This window comes from Microcebus murinus, chromosome X (genome assembly GCF_040939455.1).
Source record: "Microcebus murinus isolate Inina chromosome X, M.murinus_Inina_mat1.0, whole genome shotgun sequence".
Lineage (NCBI taxonomy): Eukaryota > Metazoa > Chordata > Mammalia > Primates > Cheirogaleidae > Microcebus > Microcebus murinus.
Genome location: NC_134136.1, coordinates 106,245,375 through 106,270,279, shown reverse-complemented (window position 1 = coordinate 106,270,279; position 24,905 = coordinate 106,245,375). Strand labels below are relative to the sequence as shown.

The 24,905-nt window shown below is 32.8% G+C and overlaps 1 protein-coding gene across 15 annotated transcripts in view; it reads left to right on the top strand.

Annotated features, from left to right (window-relative positions):
* Positions 1-24,905, top strand: part of DMD (dystrophin) — a 2,109,452-nt gene that overhangs the window by 1,469,695 nt on the left and 614,852 nt on the right. For all 15 annotated transcript variants that reach the window (XM_012756891.3, XM_012756894.3, XM_012756895.3 and 12 more), the window contains one exon: positions 2,270-2,502. In XM_012756891.3, the coding sequence (XP_012612345.1) occupies positions 2,270-2,502 (233 nt within the window). The remainder of the gene's footprint in view (positions 1-2,269; positions 2,503-24,905) is intronic.

The following is a 24,905-nucleotide window of genomic DNA, read 5'->3' as shown; positions in this document are numbered from 1 at the left end:
CAAATGTGCTTTCCAGAAAACAGTGGTCTGCTTATTGAAGTCTAATAATTGTCTACATTTTCACACTTCACTATATTGAAATTTAGGATAACATGACCATTTCTACTTCATTAAGTACTTCTTTGTTGGTCAGAAGTAAGTCTAGAGGAAAAAAAAATCTGTTTCTGCTTTCATTTGAGGGTCAAATTTTTAATAAGTCAAATTTTTAAAAAAAGCAGTGTCTGACACTTTTCATACCTTGAAATCATCCCAAACTGCTATACATTGCCTCAGTATCCACTGTGTATCTATTTTAACAAGAATATTTCCACATTTTCCAGTCAACCTCGTGTTTTGAAGTTAGCTCCCACAGTGATATTTTCATTTAGATCTTTTTTCATCCTCACCCATGCATCCTATCTGGGGATTCAGCTCCACTCCTAGAATCCATATTAAGATTTCTAGATCATATTTGCTTCCATGCTTCCTTCTGCAGAGCTGTGGATCACAAGGTGCTATCCGTGCTTTACATTATGTTTCATTATATCTTGAAAGAGCCTAAGAGTAGTGAGAGCTTTCTTTAAAGAAAAAAAAAAAATCTTCTTCATCTCCTCACTATTACTATCTTTCAATCATTACTTTTTGGCCTTAGTTTTTTATTCTATCTGACACCTTAAGCACTTTTTTCTTTCTGCTTTGTTCAAGATTAGTTCCATCCATAGGAAGCTCTTAGTGTCCCTGAGAAGCTTGAGAGATGGGAAACATTCCTTCATCCCACTCATTTTCTTCTCTAATGAGAAGACAACCTTAAAAGTACAAACAGTAATATAGCCATGAAAATTAATGAATGATCACCTATGAATGAAAATCCAAGGTGGCACATTTTTTCCATGTTTGTAGAAGCATTTCCTTGTTGTCCATGCCTCCAAAGTCTCCAAGTGAGATGTCTTTTGTAGCTTTCCCTGAAGCCTTTCCTTCTGAGTTACATAGTCCAGTATTTCTTTGCCACCAGTCTCCTGGTTATATTATATTTCTGAGGCCATTGTTTATAAACTTGATTTGGTATTCCTTCCCCTCACCACTCACCTTCAATAACCCAGCTGTGTGTTGGTATTTAGCATCATTTCATACCAGCAAATATGGCCCTTTTCAATCAACATAGGGTCACACACAGACCTTTGACTAACTTTTTTTTCCATCAAGTGTTTCTCATTTCCAGGCTTTATCTTCAACTTGTCACCATTTGTTCATCACTGTGTTCCTTATTAGTCAGATGTTTATAAAAACAGTAATATCTAACATTATTAATTACGTACTAGTGTCAGGCACTATGCTAATATTGTTATGATAATGATGTTACTTTTTATGGCATTTTTATATGTACACTGCTTGTATTAGTCATTGAATCCACACAGCTGCCCCTATGACATTTCCACTATTATTATTATTCTTTTGCTGAGAAGAAAAACTGAAACTTAGAGAGGTTAAGTAACTTACCTGAGGTCTCAGAGTTCCTAAGGCAGAGAGCAGGATTCTCTTCCAGTCATTTTTATTCCAGAACCTTGGATCTTCACTATTACCATGTATTATCTTATACTATGGTGTTCAACAATATTAATTTAAGATTTATTTAAAGACTCGAAACAGTGTTATATGTCAAAATAGGAAAACATTATTAGCTCTCATTTTCCAAAAATATTGTACCTTTTTTTTCACTGCTAGCCACTTTATTATCAATCTGAAAGAAAAGGGAAAAAATATAATAAACTACTCCCAGTACAAAACACAGAGCTAAGACAAGAACATTGACTTTGATTTCCTTAGGGTCCACCTCCAAAGTAATTTACTAACTATTCAAGGAAATCTAAGGTAGAAATAAGATCATATCAAATCTTTAGTTTTGCCTCTTTTTTCCTTGAATAAAAAAATCAGTAAAATTTATTCACCTGGCAAATTCTGAATACTTTTGTTTTCTTTAGCAATTCCATAATTTATATAATTGTTATTGAGAAGGTTTTCTTAAATTATTTATCCAGGTATGAGAACAAGCAAAATCATTTTGAAAGATTGTTAAATGTGTATGAATGAAAAATTTTAGTGTTATATTACTAAATGAAGTATTCATATTATTAGAAAAAGACATATAATGTCATAAGTAAGAGTTTGGCTCAAATTGTTACCCTTCAATTATAGTTGATTTATTGGTATTGAAAGTGGCTATTTAATTTGTGTTTCTAACTTTTCTCTTTTTTCTTTTTTCCTTTTGCAAAAACATATCAAAATATTTTAGCTCCTAGTCAGACTGTTACTCTGGTGACACAACCTGTGGTTGCCAAGGAAACTGCCATCACCAAACTAGAAATGCCATCTTCCTTGCTGTTGGAGGTACCAGCTCTGGCAGATTTCAACCGGGCTTGGATAGACCTTACCGACTGGCTTTCTCTGCTTGATCGAGTCATAAAATCACAGAGAGTGATGGTGGGTGACCTTGAAGATATCAACGAGATGATCATCAAGCAGAAGGTATGGGGAAAAAAGAGATAACAGTTGGTAGAGGCTTTTCTTTAAAGTGATGATTTTCCACAAGTCACTTTACTCTCTTGACTATTTTCCACCAGCTTTTCTCTGTCAGCAAAAACACTACTACTCTCTCTACTCTATTCAGCCTAAGTATGATCAACGATATGAATTAATGCAATTACCTAAAGTAGTCATAAATTTAAAATGAAAAATAAAAAGAAAATAATCACAAACCTTACAAGTATAGTTGGCTTAGTTAAATTCACTAAACGACTGGTATTTAAAAAATCCATTTTATACCAAACAAGTAGCTCAATTGAGCTATTTACATTTAAACTGTTTGTTTTGGCACTTTGCAGCCATAACACATTGCAGAATCAAATATAATAATCTGTGAATTGGTGATTATCTACTCTTCTGAGTTGTCTGTGCCAATTTTCCTCCTCCAATGATAAGGATAATTGAAAGTTAGCTATAAATAAAAAAGAGAAAAATAACAAACATATTCAAAAATACTCCAGATCTTAATATTGGCATTTGTGCAATGCCATATTCAAATAAACATGTTTTTAATACAAATATTGCATTTCTCAACTTCATTGGAATCCATTTGTTCAAAGTATGACATCAACTAGAAATAAGAATACATTGATATAAATGTGGTTTATAAGCTAGAACAAATATACTATGTATCTTTTAAATTTCTGAATGGATAAGAAAAATAATTTTGAAAGTTTTATACAGGATAGTTTCACTTTCAAGCTATTCTGAAAGAGTTAGAAAACTGTGCTGAAGGTATTGAGGTGTTACAGAACTACTTTTTGAAAGAACAAGAGAGGCAGACAGATTAAGTGAAACTTCTTTTTAAAATGAACTTCAGCAATTCAACAGGAATAAATACAATTTGATAGTGAATAACCTGAATTAACATCCTTTGAGCTTGAACTCAGAAGATCTGATTTCTTTGTCATTTGCAAATGACATGGTTATGGTCAAGTCATTCTCTGGATCTTGGTTTCTTGTTTTGAATACAGAGCATATAGACTACACATTCACATTTATCATATATTATGGATATGTGTGTGTATAAAGACATGTAAATATATATATGTGTGTGTATGTATATATATATATATAAATATATATGTATACAAATATTTATTTAACTACTACTTTATAACAAGTGTTTGTAGCCAAAAGCAACTGAGGCGCATAGATGTCACACTTCCAGTAAGCAACAGGGCAAGGATTCATATCCAAGTCTGTTTGATTCCTAAGCCTATGTTCTTTCTTACTACATTCTCTACTGCCTGCAAGTAATAACTGTAATTGTAGTTACCATTTAGTGAGGTATATGTATTTGTATATAAAGTCTATGTCAGACACTATGCTGAGTATTTTACAATTGCAGTGTACTGATACATACAGAAACAAGGGTAAATTTCTTCACAATATCATATTGAGTTATACCAATACTTCCAGGATAATTATTTACCAGAGGAAACAATATGTTATGCTGTTGAAAGCATGGGCTTTGGAGTTAGATTTTCTGGGTTCAAAGCTCAACTACCACAGCTGTGTGACCTTGAGTAAGTTATCCAACCTACCTGAGCCTATCTATAAAATGTGGATAGTTATACTATCTGCCTTGCAGGTCGTTATGGGGATTAAATTGAGTAGTACATGAAAAATGTTTCCCGCCTTGGCATGCTTGGTATGGGTATTGAAAAATGCCAGTAATTAATATTAGGTTCCCCAGGAAATTATGGAAATCTGCCCACTCATAGCTTTTGTATCATGTAAACTGTATATCACATAATAATAATGTATGAAAATGAGAGCTTGTTTCCATATCTGTACCCTTTTCTGCCATTGACATTATAGCCACCTGCCAAAGTCACTTGATATTAGAGTGAAAGGGAAAGTCCACACTTCCTTGTGATGAACCCTATTTGGGGAAGCAATTGATGTGCTCAATAGTCTTCAGAGTGCTCCAAATAAATTTGTTCTTTTCAGAAAGGACTACTAATTTGATGCCCTTTCACAGAGATAGTCTTTAAATATAAGTCTATAATTAATTTGGAGAAAAAATTCAAGAGCCATTTCTGGGGTAACAGAGTCAGGACTTAAAAATTTTATATATATGTATATATAATATATGTTAATATAAAATATAATTTAATATATAAAAATACATATTATATATATTTTATATAGGTATAAAATCCAGCCTCCTTTCTCTTGCTAAACAGTGGGGATATTTTGTCTGCTTCTTCCCCTAATATTAAAAAATGATTTATAAAGACATCATCATTTCTTGTCTTTTATAGCTTCAATCACCAAATAGTAAAATGGTCCCCAGTAATATTTAAACAAGTGTGTGTGTGGGGGGGGGGTGACAAGAAGGACAGGTAAGTTAGAAGAGTATTTTACTATAATTTCAGGAAATATTAATTTTATGTAAAGTTTCAAGTAAAACAGTCACAACTTTAATGTTTGATGTGTGATAAATTGGGTAAAATTTCAAAAGAACTTTATCAACTAAAAAACTCTACTACTATCTATGTATTCATTTACTATTTTAACAAACATTTATTGATCTACTGAATGCCTGGGAAATATAGAGTTGGATAAAACAAGAATGCACAAGTGAAAGAGGTTGAAGAAAAATAAAAGCAATAATTACACTATGGTAGACATAATTTTTTAGCATAATAGCTAACACATATTTAGCACTAATGATATGCCAGTTAATTGATCTAAGAACTTTCTGTGTATTATTTAACATTTGCAACACTGTGATAGACCCTGAGGTACAGTGAAGTTAAATAACTTGTCCAAGGTCAAGGAGGAAGGATAGTGATAGGATTCGAACTCAAGCATTCTGGTTCTACAGTCCCCACCCTTAAACCTCATGGTTTTCCACTTTCCTGAGCATGTTTGAGTGATGCTGTAGGGACTTACTTCAAGGAAAATTAAGCCAGGAAAGAGAACAGTTGCTAGAAAGAGCTTCCCGAAGAAGATAAAATTTAAGCCAAGCGTTAAAGAATGAGTTAGAATTAACCAGCCAGATAAAACGAGATGGGCAATCCAGGCCAAGGGATTCCTACTGAGATGGGAAACAATAGAGTATGTTATGGGAATTGTGATTACACATGGCTGAAGTTAAGGGTATGTGATGAGGAAGAAATTGATGGAACTGAAAAGAGAGGAGTGGGGCTAAATAATAGGAATCCCTCCTTGCCAGACTGAGGAGTTTTGATGATGGCCTGCAGGCAGTGACAACTCTTAAAGGACTTTAAATAGGAAAATAAAATTATCAAATGTAGTTTAGTTGCCAGTCAGTTAGGGTTCTTTGGATGCAATCAACAGAAATCATTCTCTGATTAAATCAAGCAGAAAGTAAATTTACTGGAATCAGCATGAAAGCAATGGAACAAAGCTTAGAAAATGAAAAGGGATCTGAGCATGCCAAGGCACATGGTTAGCAGGAATTACTCAAGCCTATTTGTGATATTCTCTTTTCTTCATCCTGTGTAATTCTGTTCAAAATTTAAAGTCCTTAAAGTGAGTCCAGTTGACATTGCTTGGGGAGAGAGCACAGGACTTTGACTTAAAGCTCTGTCCTCCCAAAGTCTCTCACAGTTAGGGAGAGGTAATTCCTCCCGAAGAAATTGGGGTCTGTTGACAATAGAAGATGGAAATGATTCTGAGCCATAAACGGTAAATGTCCACTGAATTCAGGCAAGAACATGTAGAATGGAACAGAGGACAGAGCAAATAAAGGACATCTGAAAAAGGTGATTATCATGATCTAAGCAGCAGGTTCATCTACCTCAATTTTACACCACAGAGAGCTGAAATAATGACCATTTATACAACAATATACCAAATATGTTTGTTTGACTTTTATACATACAATAATTTGTTCTCAATAAATGTAGATTGCTTGATGGATAATGTGAATGAAATGTGATAAGGAAGCTCCATATTTAATGGGGATTGGAATTTAGGGATTATAATTGTAACTGCAAAGCATCAGAAATTAGGTAAGATGATGCAATAAGACATTTATGACTCAAAGCAGAATTAATTTTAAATTTATGAGTTTCAGATCAAACTTTAGACATCCAATAATTGAAATATTGGCCCCAGAAAAGGTATAAGGACATGCTACTTGAATAAGCTAGCTTTTTCATAGCTCAAGATTTTGAATTCAAATATCACATATTTGGTAAAAAAAAAAAAAAACACTTCTGTTCTCCTTTAGCATAAGTTGTTTAATTAAATTCTTATTTTAGAAAATGGGGACTGTTTCCATTTTGAAATAGAAGTAATTTTTACTAAGCAAATTATGTTAAGCAAAAAAAGTAGAAGTTAAAATTACAACTTTAACTTTTAAAAAGATTTTAAAATGTAGCCATTTTAAAAATTGAACAACTCTACTGCTTAATTTTAGAGAGTTCAAAATATACCATTATCTTTTAGGGGAATAGAGATGTGAAATATGCAAATTAAGCCTTTAAAAGTAAAACATACATGAAGTTCAAAGCTTATTTTATAGAATTGTGAATCAATAATAGTGGATGATTTATAATTTATGCAAAAAATCTGGTTAAGAAATGCTTTTTCTATTTCATCATGTTTACGTAAAATTGCTCTGAAACAAAATTGTTTTGACAAGGATTAGCAGGGGTTTTTTACATAATCTGTGAAGTGAACAGAAAAATATATCCAGAATTTTTTCTGTGAGAGTGATTATTAAATTTGACCCTTAGGGAAAGGAAGGAGGGAGGAGAGAAAGAGAAAAGAGAGGAAGGAAGGTGGGAAAAAAGGAAGGAAAGAAAGGGAGGAAAGAAAGAAGGAGGGAAAAGGAAAATTAAAGAGGAAAAAAGAAGGAAAAAAGGAAGGAAGGAGGAATAAAGGGTGAGATCTAGGGCAAAGAGAGAGGTGGATGGGAAATTTGGAGAGAAGTTTGTGGCAGTGGAGATTAGTATTGCTATCAACAAATAGGATGTAGGTGGCCATATGATATTGTTATTTTTCATACTACTGGTGTCTGATTGCCTGTGCTAAGTTAACTACAGTCTTTTTCCCAGTCGTTTTGGCCAGGTGTTCAGGGTAATTCACCACTTAATCTGAACCACCACACTTGTATTGAATAAAGAATTGAATTGGCAAAGGCATTTTAGCCTCTAATAAGACCTCTTCAGATTGGGGTTGAGACAAATTGGCCAATCTGGACAAGATAATAGCATTGTTCAAGATTCATTTTTAACTACACATTACCTGGGAAATTTCGTTATCCAAGGAGAGAATGAGCAGTTTTAGTGGGTACAGTGTGTATTTAAATGGGAAATAATTACTTGGATGTGTTTAATTTTTGTTGTTGTTAAGGTCAAAGTCCTTAATAAAATTATATATATTTTTAACTATGGATATGTCTACAAAAAGAGCATTTGAATGGCTCTAGGATCATTCTGATTATGACTTTTGTTGAATAAATTCAGCCACAGCCCAATGACAAAGGAACTTGTCTAGCATGGCCCTAAAAGAATTGATGGAACAATTTGTGGGAAAAAATGCCATGAGTGTTTAAACTAAAAATAAAACACAGCAGAATGGTTCTTGGTTTTATTCTGTTGTCATGAACTTAGCAGAAAATGGATATTACAAATAGTTTCTACTATTCAATAAATGAGAAAAGTTACAGACAACTTAATTAATTTGTCTAAAGTCATTTAATAAATGTAATTGTCCTAACATAAATCCACACTTCTTGGGAATAGATAATGTTTCTTATTTCTTTTCTATTTTATTTGAACCCCCACTTCTTACACATCTCCTCATTTCTACACCAAAATTATAACAAAGCAAATACTATTTATTTCTGTGGGCATCCAAAGGATTTCACAAGTTGGGTGACAGTCATCTTAGAATGAGGAGATTGATTATTCTATTTTTCTTTTTTATCAAACAACTATCCAGCCCTTCTCATCTCATTGGCTCCATTTCTGCAAAACCTTATTTAAGAAACATCATATCAAAATGTTCTGTCTTTCCATATATAGAAGCTGTGTGTTGCATTCTACAAAAAAATAATGTTGTAATCTGTTTGGCTGAAGATATTTGCGAATTTTGTACTTTAATTATCTTCCAACAAATGAACATGTCTCCATTAGACAGCTCATGATCGTGTAGATCATTGCTCCACATTCATACAATTTTCTTTCTTTACCTAATGGGAGGGAGCAGAATTCACTCTTATCTTCACTGAAGGATGTAAAGATATCTTAATGTCAGTAATATGACTTATTTTATATTCTCTATTCATGACAAAAATAATTTCCCCTTAAATAAAAAAGTCATAGAGTTGCAAACGCACAGAGACAAAAATCCCATTTTCTAAGTGTCATAATAACCTTTTTAAGTAAAATGATACCATATACATTTTTGATTTAAGATAAACATAAGCTATACTAAACTATATATTTCAAAGTCTATGAATGGAAATGAATATCTTATTACATTTCAATTCAAATTTCAAATTTCCTTGCTTGAGTCTAGTTAGGTTCCTTTTTATGAAATTATATATTTTATTTTCATAAAAATACCTAAAATCTGGGTTTGTCTCTCTTTTATAAGAAAGCAATATAAGTAATTAAATTTAAAAAAAAAAATTTTGCAAGTTATATAATGTTAATTACATCCTCAATTTTAGTACCTGCCTTATGAGCTTTATATTTTATCATAATTTTTGGTCCTTAAAAAATATAATTGAAGTTATACTGTGTTATAATGTATGTATGTATGTTCTTATTATTACCATTAATGTTAGGATAATGTTAGCTAATGTTAATGTTAGGTATATGTTTTGTTTTGTTTTTCATTCCTTCCTTTAACAAATTGTCTTTGAAAACCCATGTTACAAAGCACTCTAGAGGTAGGCAGGGAGATATTAAGAATAGAGGTTGAAAAGAGACAGTACAGTAAAAGTTTAGATTTAAAATTGATTTTGTTGTGTACTATGGTGAATAATTACAAATAAGATAAGGCAGTGTTCACACATCACTATTAGCAAAAGTGTGTTTTTGCTCATTTATCCACACTTTTCTGTATACGATTACTTATGTTAAAGTTATATATAATTAACATACACATGACATATATTTTTATAGACTATAATTAAAATAAACACTACCAATATTTTCTCTTCGCTTTCAAATGCCTACTTTGAAGACTCCTGAGTTACAGTGTCATACAGATCATTTAGAAATATATTGACTGCCTTTTAAGGGCTTTTCTTATAAGACTGAGTTTTCATTCAACTGTTATTTGTTGAACATTTGCTGGTGAAAGGCATCAATGTTTTCTGTTCTTGGGGAAGACAAATAAGAAGGGGATAGGCTCCAATTTTAGAGTGTATCCTCTATAAGGAAAACACAAAAGGCATAGAGTAGTCATAGACACAAAAGAAAAAAGTGCTATGGTGGCTTCAATCGAATACATATTTGAATGAATCAATCAATCATGATTATTTTCTTCCTCTAAATATTTACCTGCCTTTCTTATATAGAAGAAAATTAAGCTATGTTTTTCTTTATGGGTGTCTTATCAACTTTATTCAATAACCTGAAAGTTAAAATTGATTTTTGCATATGTTTTAATGTTTTTAAATGTCTTAAACTAGGCCAATTGATCAGTAATTTCAAAGGTAGTAATTGCTATATTGTTTTTGAAAGAGACAGTAGGACTTGACTGTGTTCTCGTGATTCTTTTTGAATTCACTAAAAATAATACCAGTTTCTTGAATTATTTGAGATTTATAAAAGTAACTTTGAATGCATTTTTAATCATTCATAAATAATTTCAGATTTCCTTATCTTTATATTTTATGTTCTGTATAAACCAGTAGCATCATATTCAAGAATTAAATATCTTCTATGATTGATTCAAGGAAAGAATATATACAATATTATGATATTTATCTCAAGGGTAGAAATGCTTTGATTTACCCGGAATATTCTCCCTTCAATCAGAATAAACTTTGTGATGACAGATGTAACTCCTCCCCCATACCAATTTAATCTATGTTCAACTTTAGGATTATTTTTAAACCCTCAATATAGAAATAAGAAAAACAAAATCCATGAAGAAGGTTTGTAGCAAAAGTATATAGATAAATTGAGTTAATTTTGTACTTGGGAAAGTGGAGAGAAAAAGAATCATTTACACTTAACTCCTTCATGCTTTTTTCCCTCAATCTAAAAGAACTAGACTGTGGTAAGGGGGAAAATAATCTGTAGCAACTTCATTGAAACTAAGCCTTTCTGTCATGTCATATTGTATGAAAATCATAAAAAGCTTCCACAGATAAAACCAAAAGTGCCCTTTGAGAAATTCTACATAAAAATCAGCCTGCCACTTTATGACACTTACTCAAGTTCAATTTTATTTTTTTTAGGTTATATAATAGGTGTTAGCCACTGGAAGAGGACAGTTATTGGGGGCAGGTAACAGTAATTGGAAAGAATGCAAGCAGGCAAGAAGTTATATATAATGAGATTTTACAGTAAAATTGTTCTCTAAATCAAAAGGAGGATATATTTTATTTTTTGTGTTAGGAAAGTTTTTAGATGAGAACTATGCAGCCATTTCAAGGTGTGAGTTCCAATCAAATCTAATTATGAATTAACCACACCAATGACTTAGAGTTCCTTCCTACTCCTTAAAGTTGAATAATAACAATTAGAAATATAGAGTTGACTGGTTTGTCAGAACATTGAAACCTTTGAGATCTATCTCTGCTTTTTCTGGGAAGTCCATTTTAACTCCAATATGTATTGGTGTTTTAATCAATGATTCACTGAAAAATTATTTTGTCCTTTATATATTTGCTTGTAAAGCTGCTTCTGTAGTCTTCAACTTTTAGATTGTTATTGTCATTTGAATTTTTACATTTTTATGTTTTAGCTCCTGAAATTAATTTAAATTTCCTCAAAGGCAGGCATAATATTCTATTTTCCATAGCAGCAAATGACATACTTGGTATTTTATAAATATTGTTGATTTACTTTATCTTCATGGACAACTAGTTTTACTTGACATTTGGAAGTTAACAATCTGTTATAGAGCTACATTCATATTTATGTTTATTTCAACTGTTAAATGCAGTATGATTTATGTCTGGGTTTGGTCAGTGATGAATGAAAGGCTCCTGAGAATTAAATTTACCACATCAAGTAAAAACAATTATAATTTTAGACACTAAGATTTTTATAAATTAAAGGATGTTTTCCAGTTAATACTGTTAAGACTGTGTTTGGCTGCATGTGGCAAAATCTTCACTCTAGATACTTATCCAGACAGGAATCTATTTTCCTCATAGAGAAAGACCTCCAGAATTATGTGCCTCAGGTTTGGTGCAGTAGCCACAAAACCATATGTCCCAACTCCTTTCTCCATCTCTAGTTGTTCTCAGCATATGGCTTTCTTTCCTGTGATCTCAAGATAGCTACTCTGCCTTCATATTCTATGTCTGTGTGTTTTATTTATTTCAAAATATTAAGAGGGTACAAATGTTTTTGTTACATAAAAACCTTTTATAATGCTTAAGTCAGGACTTTTTGTATGCCTATCACCAGAATATTGTTTATTGTACCTGATAGGTAAGTTTTACCCTTCCTCCTGCCCCTCCCCCTTCTTCATTCCCAATGTCCATTACATCTCTTTGTGCCTGTGTGTGCACATTGATTAGCTCCCAATTATTAGAGAGTACATATAGTGTTTGTCCATTCCTGAGATACTTCATTTGGGATAATAGTCTCCAGTTCCATCTGCATTGCTGCAAAAGACATTATTTCATTCTTTTTATGGCTCAGTAATACTCCATGGCATATACATACCACATTTTCTTAATCCACTCATGAATTGATGGGCAGTTAGGTTAATTCCACATCTTCGTGATTGTGAATTATGCTGCGATAAACATTTGAGTGCAGGTGTCTTTTTGATAAAATGACTTCTTTTCCTTTGGGTAGATACCCAGCAGTGGGATTGGTGAGTCGAATGGTCCATCTATATTTATTTCTTTGAGGAAACTCCATACTGTTTTGCATAGAGACTGCTGTAATTTGCAGTCCACCAACAGCATATAAGCATTCCTTTCTCGTTGTATCCATGCCAACATCTATTGTTTTTTGACATTAATAGAAATTCTGACAGGGGTAAGGTGTGGTATATCAATGTGATTTTAATTTGCATTTCCCTGATGATTAGTGGTGTTGAAGATTTTTCATATGTTTGTTGGCCATTTGTTTATCTTTTTATGAAAAACTTCTGTTCATGTCTTTTGCCCAGTTTTTTTTTTTTTCTTGCTGATATGTTTGAGTTCTTTGTAGATTCTGGATATTGGCCTTTATTGGATATTTGGGAATATTTTCTCCCATTATACAGGTTACCTATTTACTCTGGTGATCATTTCCTTTGCTGCACAGAAGCTTTTTAATTTAATTAAATTCCATGTATTTATTTTTGTTGTTGCTGTATTTGCCTTTGGGGTCTTAGTCATAAATTCTTTGCCTAACCTGATGTCTAGAAGAGTTTTTCCTATGTTTTCTTCTACAATTTTCATGGTTTCATGTTTTCTATACACCTTGAATTTTTGTGTATGGTGAGAGATAAAGGTCCTGTTTTATTCTTCTGCATGTGACTATAAAATGGAAGAAGGGGAAATGGAAAAAAGTAAAAACATATTCCAGCTGTGTTAGCTCCTGTTTATAAGAAAAACAAAAGCTTTTCTGGCAGTCTCACACAGAAAAGATTAACTTATGCTGCAGTGACCAGAAATGTGTCACATGACCACTTCTAACTTTAAGAGATCCTAGGAGGATTGAGTATTTTAAATGAATAGGTATGTTTATTTATTCTTAATTCAGCATGTGAAAACTGGTAACCTAATCCTAAAACCTTGCTGGTCTGAGCAAAATTTGGATTATTTTAGTTAAGCAGGAAAGAATGAGTATCAGGTAAGCAGTTGGCTATGCCTGCAAAGATACTCTTAACTAATGAATACTTTCTTCCTTTGGTCTTATGTAGTTTTAAGTTAGTTAAATATGATGTGATTGTTTTCCTGTCTTCTTAGTTCTCTCTTCACAGAGATGACATGGAGGTTTGAATGTAAAAGAATAACCCTAGTATTGATGTTTAATGATAGACATCAATTATTTTAATTTATACTCATACCATACAAAGATCACTGAAAACAGTGTTAATTAATCAGAAAATGGAAACAAAAATCAGTTCTTTACTCACATTGAACACATTTCAAGTGCTCAATAGGCACAGGTAGCTAATGACTACTATATTGGAGACCACAAATGTAGAATATTCCTATCATTGCAGAAAATGCCACAGGACAGTGTCCTTCTAAATTGCTATAACATATATGTTTTCAATTTAAATTTATTTTAGATATCAAAAGCTAAAATTGAAGAAACATTCTGTTATTCATTTCTATATTTTTGCTTCTGAATATTTTTACATTGGAGAAAGGGAATTAAGTCACTTTCATAATAGCTTAACTACCTTGACAAATTCTGAAAAGGTCCATTATCATCAATATACATGGAATTAGGTCATCAGTTTTCATACTCGGAATTATTAAGACCCAAACACACCCACTGAGTTCAAGGGAAAATATAGACTAAGCAATAAAAAGACTACTAGTGTTAGCATGATAATCAAACAGGATAAGAGGTAATATGGCCCATTTAGAATAAAATGTTTCGCCGGGTACAGTGGCTCACGCCTGTAATCCTAGCACTCTGGGAGGCCGAGGCGGGCGGATTGCTCGAGGTCAGGAGTTCAAAACCAGCCTGAGCAAGAGCGAGACCCTGTCTCTACTATAAATAGAAAGAAATTAATTGGCCAACTAACATATATAGAAAAAAATTAGCCAGGCATGGTGGCACATGTCTGTAGTCCCAGCTACTTGGGAAAGTGAGGCAGTAGGATTGCTTGAGCCCAGGAGTTTGAGATTGCTGTGAGCTAGGCTGACGCCACGGCACTCACTCTAGCCTGGGCAACAAAGTGAGACTCTGTCTCAAAAAAAAAAAAAATAGAATAAAATGTTTTAAAGGTCAAGTTCTAATTCTTTGTCTATGTTGCCCTTACTGTAACATTTTTGGGGGGTCTTTTTTATTTCAGGATATTATGGGGGTACAAACATTTTGGTTACATGTTATGACTTTGCCACACCCAAACCATGATTTGAGGCATGCCCCTTCCGCCCTACAACGCTCACCGCGTCCTTTAGTTGTGAGTTTACCCACACCCAACCCGCCAAGCCCCAAAGAATATTACTACTGTGTGAGCAATTTTTTAAACCCCTTGAGATGGGCTTCCCTGACTCCCACTGCAAGCCCCAGTATTTACTTGGACATACATGGTCTCCTCATAGCAGCACCGCTCCATGGCCTGAGTGCCTAGATTTTTTTCTCCTCCTTTCCCACCATTTGTTCTAACAAGAATAATCACTCTTGCCTCCTATAATCTCAGTTGTCTATTTTGTGCTGTAAAAACTGGAAAATAATGTGTTAAGATTTTGACTGAGTTTCAGTTATACAAGATGAATAATTCCTACAGATCTTCTGCACAACATAGGGCCTGTAGTTAACAATATTGTACTGTATATTTAAAAATTTGCCAAAAAAGTAGATCTTATGTTAATTGTTTTTTATCACACATACGATAATCTTAATAGTAAATAGGGTAGGAGAAAACTTTTGGAGGTGATACATCGGTTTATTGCATAGATTGTAGACATGGTTTCATGGGGGTATAGAGTCATGTATCACTTAACAGGGATATACTCTAAGAAATGCATTGTTAGGCAATTTCCTTGTTGTGTGAACATTCTAGAGTACACTTACACAAACCTACATAGGATAGCCTACTACATACTCAGGCTGTATGATATAGCCCAGGGGTCCTCAAACTTTTTAAACAGGGGACCAGTTCACTGTCCCTCAGACTGTTGGAGAGTGTGCATTGTGGGCCCAGGACGAGTTGGCTGCTAAGCAGGACAGGCAGTGGTGGCAAAAACACCCAGAGGGCCAGATAAATGTGCTAGGTGGCCCGCATGTGGCTCGCGGGCCATAGTTTGAGGACGCCTGACAGCCTATTGCTCCTAGGCTACACACCTGAACAGCATGTTACTGTACTGACTATTGTAAACAATTGTAACATGATGGAAAGTATTTGTGTATCTGTACATATCTAAACATAGAAAAGGTATAGTACAAAAAAAAAAAAGATAATGCTCTTTACTACCCTTTCTCAAAAAAAAAAAAAAAAAAAAAAGAAAAGGTATAGTAAAAATATAGTATGATAGTCTTATGGGACCACTCTTGTATATGTAGTTCATTGTTGACTGAAACATCGTTATGCGATGCATGACTATACTTATCTCCAAAGTCATAAAATTATGTACATTAAATATGTACTGCTTTTTGTTTGTCAATCAAACCTCAATAAAGGGGCTTTAAGAAAGGAGATTTTGACTAGGAAATACACTATTGTTCCTAGGTGATAGAAAATCTTAACATTTCCCAAACACTTCTACAGAACACTAGATTCAGCAGGTGGTCCTAGATAATCCTCATGAAAAAGTCAAATAAGTTGAGAAAGCTATATGGACTTTGCCTATCCTAGCTATCTACAGTGTACATCTCCATAGTAAGGTCACTGAAAATTCCTATAGGAATGTGAGCATTGTTAAGCTCAGTATTTCTCAGTACCATGGAAACATTTTGTGTAGAACATCTTGAGGAACACAGTTGAGTGAATGTTAACTTAGTCAAATGTACATGTCTCTGTGAGTCACTTGATTTCTCTACATATGTTTTTACCAGATTAATCTTTTAGAAGTCTTTTTTTTCTTAGCACTATGTCTATAATTTATGGAGTTGTTACCAGGATAACATTTGTGCCTCTCACCATGATGTACCTACCAGGTACCAAGTAGCTAGGCTTTCTCTAGATAAATATCTGAGGGGAAGAATTTAACATGGTATTCTACAAAATCATTTTTTGCTACAAATAAATTACTATATCATATCATATCATATATAGTAATTTTCATTTAGGAGATTGATTATTAAAATATGCATGACAACTCAAAAGATACAATATAGGGCAGGATTTTAAAACATTGAAATACCTAGATACATTTTAGTACTTTACTATTAATATATTAAGTCTAAAATTCAGAAGTCCCTCAGCTTCTCACATTCTGTTTGAAATGGAAAGATTTGTGTCTTCCTTTCAGTGTTAAGTTACAGAGATCTTCACTGGGGATATATAAGAGGACCATAAATTCTAGTTCTATTTATTTTTATTTTATTATTTTAAAGTTTCAATTTTGTTGTTTTCTAAATTATATAATATATCCATAAAGTAGTACATGTTAAAAAATTTGAATGAATATGAATACAGGCCAAAATATTTTAAATAACAGATGTGTACAGTAAGTGGATCCTACTGCTTTTCAGTGGGTCAGATGTCCTCTGGGCCTATAATTAGGTACCCCTGGTACTTCTGATTATAGTATTAATTGTTCTCTCAAAAGAATTTATCATATTATATGAAAGGTCTTACATAGACTTAGCTGATATGAAAGTTCTCTCTCATTTATTTTAACTCCTCTTTACTGAATAGCAAGTTACTTTTCCCATATAAAGCATAAAGATACCAATCACAGATGTTCCCCCAGCCTTAGTCTCTGTAAATATTTTTTTAATAACCAGGAGACATGTTCTACCTGATTTATCTTCTTTTTCTGACCCTTGAAGCTTAGGTTTAAAGTGAAAATTAATTCATTTAGAATTGATTAAAAGTATTCTTTTCTTGACCAATTTCTAAATTGTATCATATTTGCTTTTAAACATTTGTAATAAGAGAGCTGATCTTAAGTCTTCTCACCACAAACAAAAAAAAATTATAAAGATGTGAGATGATGAATATGTTAATTAACTTGAATGTGGTAATCATTTAACAAAGTTTATATATATCAAAACATCAAGTCACACATCTTAAATACATATAATTTTTATTTGTTAAGTATACCTCAGTTAAGCTGGGGAAAAGTCATTTAGCAGAGAAGACTTTGTATACAATAAAATAATATATAGGGTAATTCTTAATCTAAAAAAAAAACATTTGTATTAAACTTCTTCAATATTTAAGGCATGTAAATCTATTCTTATATATACACATATGTACATATTTATATCCATATAAATTATATCAGTTTCCTTAAAAATAAATATACAATAGTTTCCTAACATTTGGAATATTCTTCAGATAATTAAGTGGTTATTATTTTACAAATTTTTAAAAGCCAGTGAGGAAAATATTGTGGATCATTTTGTCTTTGATCTCCGAGTACATACCTGCTTAACAGAACCTTTAATTATGTGGCAACTGGATCATGGGATTTACTGGGATCTTCCAACCTCCTGTTGTTTATTGTTTTTGTTTTAAGGCATAATTACAATGCTAAAATCCTGTTTTGCTTTCTTTTTTTTTTTTGCCTCAGTTTTAGCTATGTTTTGAAATTAAGTGGCCTATAATTCCTTTGAGGAATAGAATATATAACTGATCTGTCAATTCTGTAAAGTTAAGATGCGATTTTTTTACTATTATCTGAAGCTGTGAAGATGTCAATTACAGATTTCCTATTAGAAAGCACTTCCTTGTCCCAAAATATTATTGCTCTCCAATCATCCTATCATATTCTTAAATTCTACCTCTGAGAATTAATTTATTTGGGTTTGAGCATTGAATTTAATGATTCTCAATTGATATGAAAATATTTTAGAAATATTCTCTTTTATAATCTTACAGATAAAATCCAATTGAATTATTTCTTGACTCCAAAAGCATAAGAAATGTCATTTTTCTTTTCTTTTTTTTTTTTTTTTTGTAAGTAAAATAAAAATTTCCTCAGAGCCTTTCTTCCAGGGTAGTGGGGGAACCCAGTCTTGGTCATTTTTCAGGCTTCCCCATGCTCCTCAGAGTCCTTCAAGAGCCTTTAAGAAATTTATGGGTATACAGAAAAGAAATCCCCCAGTTCATATTAGAATTTCATCTTTTCTTCTTATCCAGGAGTCTCAGTTATTCTAGATAATTTTCTAAAATCCAAGATTTTCCAAAGCACAGAGCTCATGACACTTTTATGGAGCAAGGAGATCTAGACTTCAGGGACACAGCCATGCCTATCATCTAAAAATCAAAATGGAAATATACCTGTTTTTCATTTTTAAAGACAAAACACAGTTACTTTCACCATCAGATTATCCTGCAACTCCATCAATTCTTAGCAGGTTGCTTGCTACGAGATTCTGAAAGAATACAATGAAGGAAAGCTAAGGCATTCTAAAAGGGTGGTGATGAGATCTATAATATTAGTTACTACTGTCTATGAGGTTGTTACAGTTAGGGGGCAGCTTAAGGGCCTTTGCCTGTCATACTGAGCTTACAAAGGGGAAGAATAAGGCTGATTTTAAAAATTAGCTCATAGTCTATTATATAATTTATTGCCTAAATCATGACACCTTTAAGAATGAAAATGGGATGACATTATTAAGAATGCCAGAAAATAGGTGTAAACTAAGACTATTCAGGATAAATTGAATATATTGTCACCTTATTTATATATAAAGAGAAAAAATTAAACAAGTATAAGCACTTCTCAAACTGAACTATTTGGCTCATGGATTGTTTCTTGGAAAGCCTTATGTTAACATTGTTTATATTCTATTTGAGAAGACAGAAAATTAAACAGGCAATTGAGACATAAGAGATATGATCCAATAGAGTCTACAGTTGGGTACAAAGAGGGGATTCCTTTAAATTTTAAGAATATCTTCAATTGCAACTACTAGATAATTCAGTTCAAACTGACTTAAATAAGAAAGGGAATTGGGGGCTTATATAACCAAAATATTGTGTGGACTTCAGGCATGATATGCTCAAGACTCCACATTTATTGCTTAGTTTTTCTCTTTGACATTGTCATACCAGTTACAGGACACATTTTTTACATGCCACATTATATTAAAAGGTAACAAGAATTTTTCTTTCTTGACCTTCAAATTAAAGTTTTGAGCTTCTCTCTGATTCTACTAGCTTAAGTCATGAACCCACAAGTGAACCAATCATTGTGGCAAGGAGGATGGAATTACTACCCGAATTCCATGGTTGCTATAGGGGAGGATGCTAAGAAGTTTACCAATATGCCTACTATAGTCTACTATAGGTTTCCAAGATGAGTCAATATCTAAACCAAATACTATTCCTTTATAAACAAATAATAGTCTTATAAAATGACTCATTTTTGGTTTTTATTCTATTTTCCTATTTCTTCCTAGTGCTATGTAAATAATTCTGCCATTTAAAAACTGGAAAGAGACAGTGGACACAGAATATCATCTCTTTTGTCATTTTGAAAGGAAAAAATGAACATAGATATTCATTTTGTTTCATTACACATCAAGAGAAATATAATGCATTTTATATGCATGCAAAAACAAGGATTTTCAACACAGATAAACAGGGAATATTTGGTCATTACCTTATTTCATTGCTTTTTAGTTATCCTGTTTTTTTTCTTTGTTAACTCTTTGACATCTTCAAACATCAGTTTTTATTCATAACAAGAATTGTGTATCATAGTAAAGAACACTATTATTATCATTTGGTCAATTCACCCCCTCTTCAAATATAAAGGAGCATTAATATTGTGTGAACTTTTTTTTCTATTTTTCCTTTTATTTGTAGAAATAGCATGAGCTTTGTCTAAAGTCAGGCATCTAAAACTTTCTATGATTCTCAGTTTGATTGACTGTAAAACTAGGAGAGCAAACCCTATGTTGCATTTTAGTTATTAGAATTTAAAAATCACATTTTAAGATCTTAGTAAATAATAGATCTCAACTCTACTTTAATTTGTTCAATATTCTTTAAGAATTCCCTGTGATGGTTTTGCCAATCTCTGTATTACTTTTCTTCACATTTCCATTTTGCTAGTATAATAGTGGTATTTTACATTATCCATCAAAGTAAGAATTAAATAAAGTCATTCTTTAAAACAAATATTAATTTTAGATGATTAAATAGGTTTGTATGGAGGTTCCTCTTGCTAATCATAGCAATTATCCTTGGTGAAAAATGATAGACACTTGTAAAACCAATTAATTATGATGGCTATTTTTGCAGCATAAATAAATGAAACTTTCAAATCTGAGATGGAATCAAAAGGGCAATGGTGGTGTGGTGTTTCAAAGCTCCTTGCCATTTGATGCTACAAATTTAAAAAGAGAGAGAAATGTGTCTCACTGTAATTATTTTCTAAGTACTTCAGAAGATGTGCATTTTTAATAAATTAAATTTTTTTAATTGGATTGAAAGGAAACTCTTGGAGTGTAGTGAGGAGGCACCTTCTGTTGGAAGAGATTTTCAGACAACAGAGTCTGATGAATGTGCCTAAGGCCAAAAATAAGATGGTTTTAAGAAACTCAGTGGCCAGAGATAGGTGTGTGTAAACCCTGAAAGATATTCAGAGTCTGCTTCACTTTCATTCTTCCAAATGTTTTTTACTTAAGTCTCAAGTACTTGATAAAGGAGGAATGGGAAAAAATATGAATGCTATTATAGGAAAATTTTGTCTGTACACTATGGAGACTTTTAGAACAACAGCATTATACAAATCAGTATCAAATGCTTAGGATTTATTTATGGATAATGTCACATGTTGGGTTCCTGGGAAGCAGACCCCAAGATTGAGGTTGAGTATGTAGGATGTTTATTTGGGAGTGTTCTTGGGATCAACAGAATGGGGCAGAGAGAGAAGTGGGCTGTGATGTAATCTCTGTAGGGGGCTCAAGTGACCATTCAGAAAGTTCTGAAGCTGAAGTGTTATGGAACAAGAAGAAGGGATTGGACCTTTATAACCCCATGTCAAGTCACATACTGAATGTGGACTACTCCAGGAAGGAAACAAACTTGAGCTAAGTGACTCTCTTCTGCTGTGACCATTTCCATAAGGTGGCTGCTACAGTTTAAATGTTTGTGTCTGTCCAAAATTCATATGTTGAAAGCTACCCCCTAAGGTGATGGTATTAGAAGGTGGGGGCCTTTGGAGAATGATTAGGCCATGATGGCTCTACCCTTGTGAATGAAATTAGTGCCCTTATAAAAGAGGCCCTAGAGAGGTTCCTTGCCCATGTACCATGTGAAAGCACATAGAAGATACTATCTAAGAAGAACAGGCCATCACCAGACACCAAATCTGCTGGTACCTTGATCTTGGACTTCCTAGCCTCCAGAACTGTGAGCAATAAATTCTGTTGTTTATAAATTAGCTAGTCTTGGATATTTTGTTACAGCAGCCTAACAGACTACCACAGAGTCTGACAGCTTAAGAGTGTCTACTAGCAGCACTGCTAGCAGCTAGGAAATAAATCCTTCATTTCTGAAGGAGAATCCAGGCAGTATATTCATAACTCCTCGCTACAGATAAGTTCATTATTTCAAAAAGCGACTAGCTGGAAAAAGTAAAATGTCCACAAGTTAGTGGGTTGCTAAAATAAATTGTGGTGTATTACAAACCAATATATGCTCTATGATATTGTGTTTGTTGCAATATTTATTATATACCCAAATATACATATTATTTTGTAGAAAAATACCACATATATGTCTGTGAATGTTATAAATATCCATAGGGTAAAATTATGGGTGTTATTTATGCTATTTTAAAGATTGATGTTTTCATATAATTATGTAAATGGTCATATATTATTTCTTGAATAAGGTAAAAACAGCAAAAGAACCTTTAAGTGATCACTATAAAAAGAACCTCAATATTGGAAATTTAGGCTTATCCAACTTTTTCCTTGAAAATATTGAATTTTTATTTCAATATATTTAGGATATACAAATGTTTTCTGTTAATGGATGAATTGTATAATGTGGAAGTCAGAGCGTTCAGTGTACCTATCACCAGACTAGTGTACATTGTACCCCACAGGTAGATTTTTATCTCTCATCGCCCTTCCACCCTCCCTCTTCTTAGTTTTCAGTGCCCATTACACTTTATGACCATACATAACCCTTGTTAAAAAATTGAATAGTAGAAATAATTATGAGTAGAAAAAAGAGCAGATTTTGAAAAAGGAAAAGAAATTCTTAAATATAAAAAGTTGTTGCCCAACTACTGTTTAAACAAGCAGTGTTCGACTTTGACTAAATTGGTTTCAACATTCTTTTGGCCAAAAAAATGTTAGCCCAAATAATATGCTACCACAATATGCTACCATATTAGGTAGCATACCTGCTTTGGTTAAAATATTTGAGAGACATTCCTAATGTCTTCCTTCCTTTAGAAGGACCAGGTATAAAATTCTAGCAAGCTATGGAGCAAGAACTCTTTGGAATGGTGCCTGAGAGTTAATACCAAAATTATTGTGTCTCCACATTGAATCTCCGTATTGAATAATATGCTACCATATTAGGACTGTACCAGTCATAATATGTACTGTACATGTGATATTGAATAATTCTGATCCTCTCAAGAGTAGTGCAAATTAACTGGCATTAGCCTTGTTTCATAAAGGGAGAAACTCAGAGAAGTTAAGTGACTTGCCCAAGTAAATGCCATTGATAGGTGCTGGATTCCAACTCAGGTTTATTGGCAACAAATTATATACACACACACACACACACACATGCGTATATACACACATGTGCCCATACACAGACATATACATATATACAGATTACATATATAGTGTGAATATATATTTACATAGAAACAAACTGTATTGTGCTGCATTTAGAATTAGTCTTTAGGACATGTCTGAGGTATAAAAAGAGTAGAGATTGAAACATGTTTTCTTAGGAAAGATGATACATTAAAATAGGCTTTATTATGGTCTTCCACTATTCTATGAAAATAGATAACCAGGGAAGCAATAAAAGAGAATATGAATCTTGAGCAGAAGGGCAACTGAGAGCTTGTTCAAGAGCCAAGATAAAAATGTCAGAGAAGAGAATATTTCGGCAGCCCAGATAAGCCCCCAGAGGGTGGGAGTAAATTGTCTCACCACAGTCCTGTATCTGAATACCAGGTTTTTGCACCTCCATAAGCCAATTTCTTGAACTCAGTAATGATCGAGTTCATTCTCTCTCTCTCTCTCTCTCTCTCTCTCTCTCTCTCTCTCTCACACACACACACACACACACACACACACACAAACAAACATGCAGAACATAAACACAGACATGCTTACACATGTACACCTCATAGGTCAATTATATAAATACCAGCCTTTTGATTTCTTTACTAAATTACTAGGTCTGATTATTGTTTGTACTGTTTAAAAAAAAACAATTATATAAATAGGTACCTCAAGATTAAAGATAAGACAAGTCTATGAATTTATTCATATGATATAAATAGTGTGTATACAAACATAGAATTAAAGTTTTAAAGATCTAGTTATTAAACCATGTTGGACAAATATAGCCATTAAGAAGTCAAAAGAGAAATTTAATGTTATATTCCAAGAACAAAATCAAATATATTGTTGAATCGAAGAAGTGAGGATTACAAGAAATACTGTCTTTATACTCCTTACACTTCCTTATAGTAGAGTTTATTTTAAAGTTTGTGGTTTACACAATGTTATGAATTATTCTAGAGCAACATTGTTATGAAAGACCAATTATTAAGTTATTTTTGGTAGATAACTACAGCAGAACCATAGTGTGATAGGTAAGGGTTAATTGCTCTCCCATACCCTCACTATCAGGTATTACCATCACAATCTATGTAAAAAGTTCACTCAAGGTAGACATGAGAATATTCTAGAATCTAAAGGCAAAATTTAACTAACCTTAGAATGAGTATCAGGCAATCAGAATCTCTGGATTCAATGTGGAGACACAAAGAGTTTTGGTATTAACTCTCAGGCACCATTCCAAAGAGTAGTTGTTCCATAGCTTGCTAGAATTTTATACCTGGTCCTTCTAAAGGAAGGAAGACATTAGGAATGTCTCTCAAATATTTTAACCAAAGCAGGTATCTTAAATAACACTAATTTCATAAGTGAAAGCTCCTTTCTAATATTAATTTTGCTTATCAGCAAGGCCTCTAGTATTGACTGTGATAAAAATAGTTAAATGCTGGTAAGACCCATGTCAGGAGTCTGGCCTTTCTGATTAAATTCTGATATCATCCTCCATATGAATTCCTGACTTAAGCAACTGACTGCTAATACATTGGAATGTCACATATATTAATATAATGTCTATGCTGAAATATGTTAAAGTAAATTATAGAT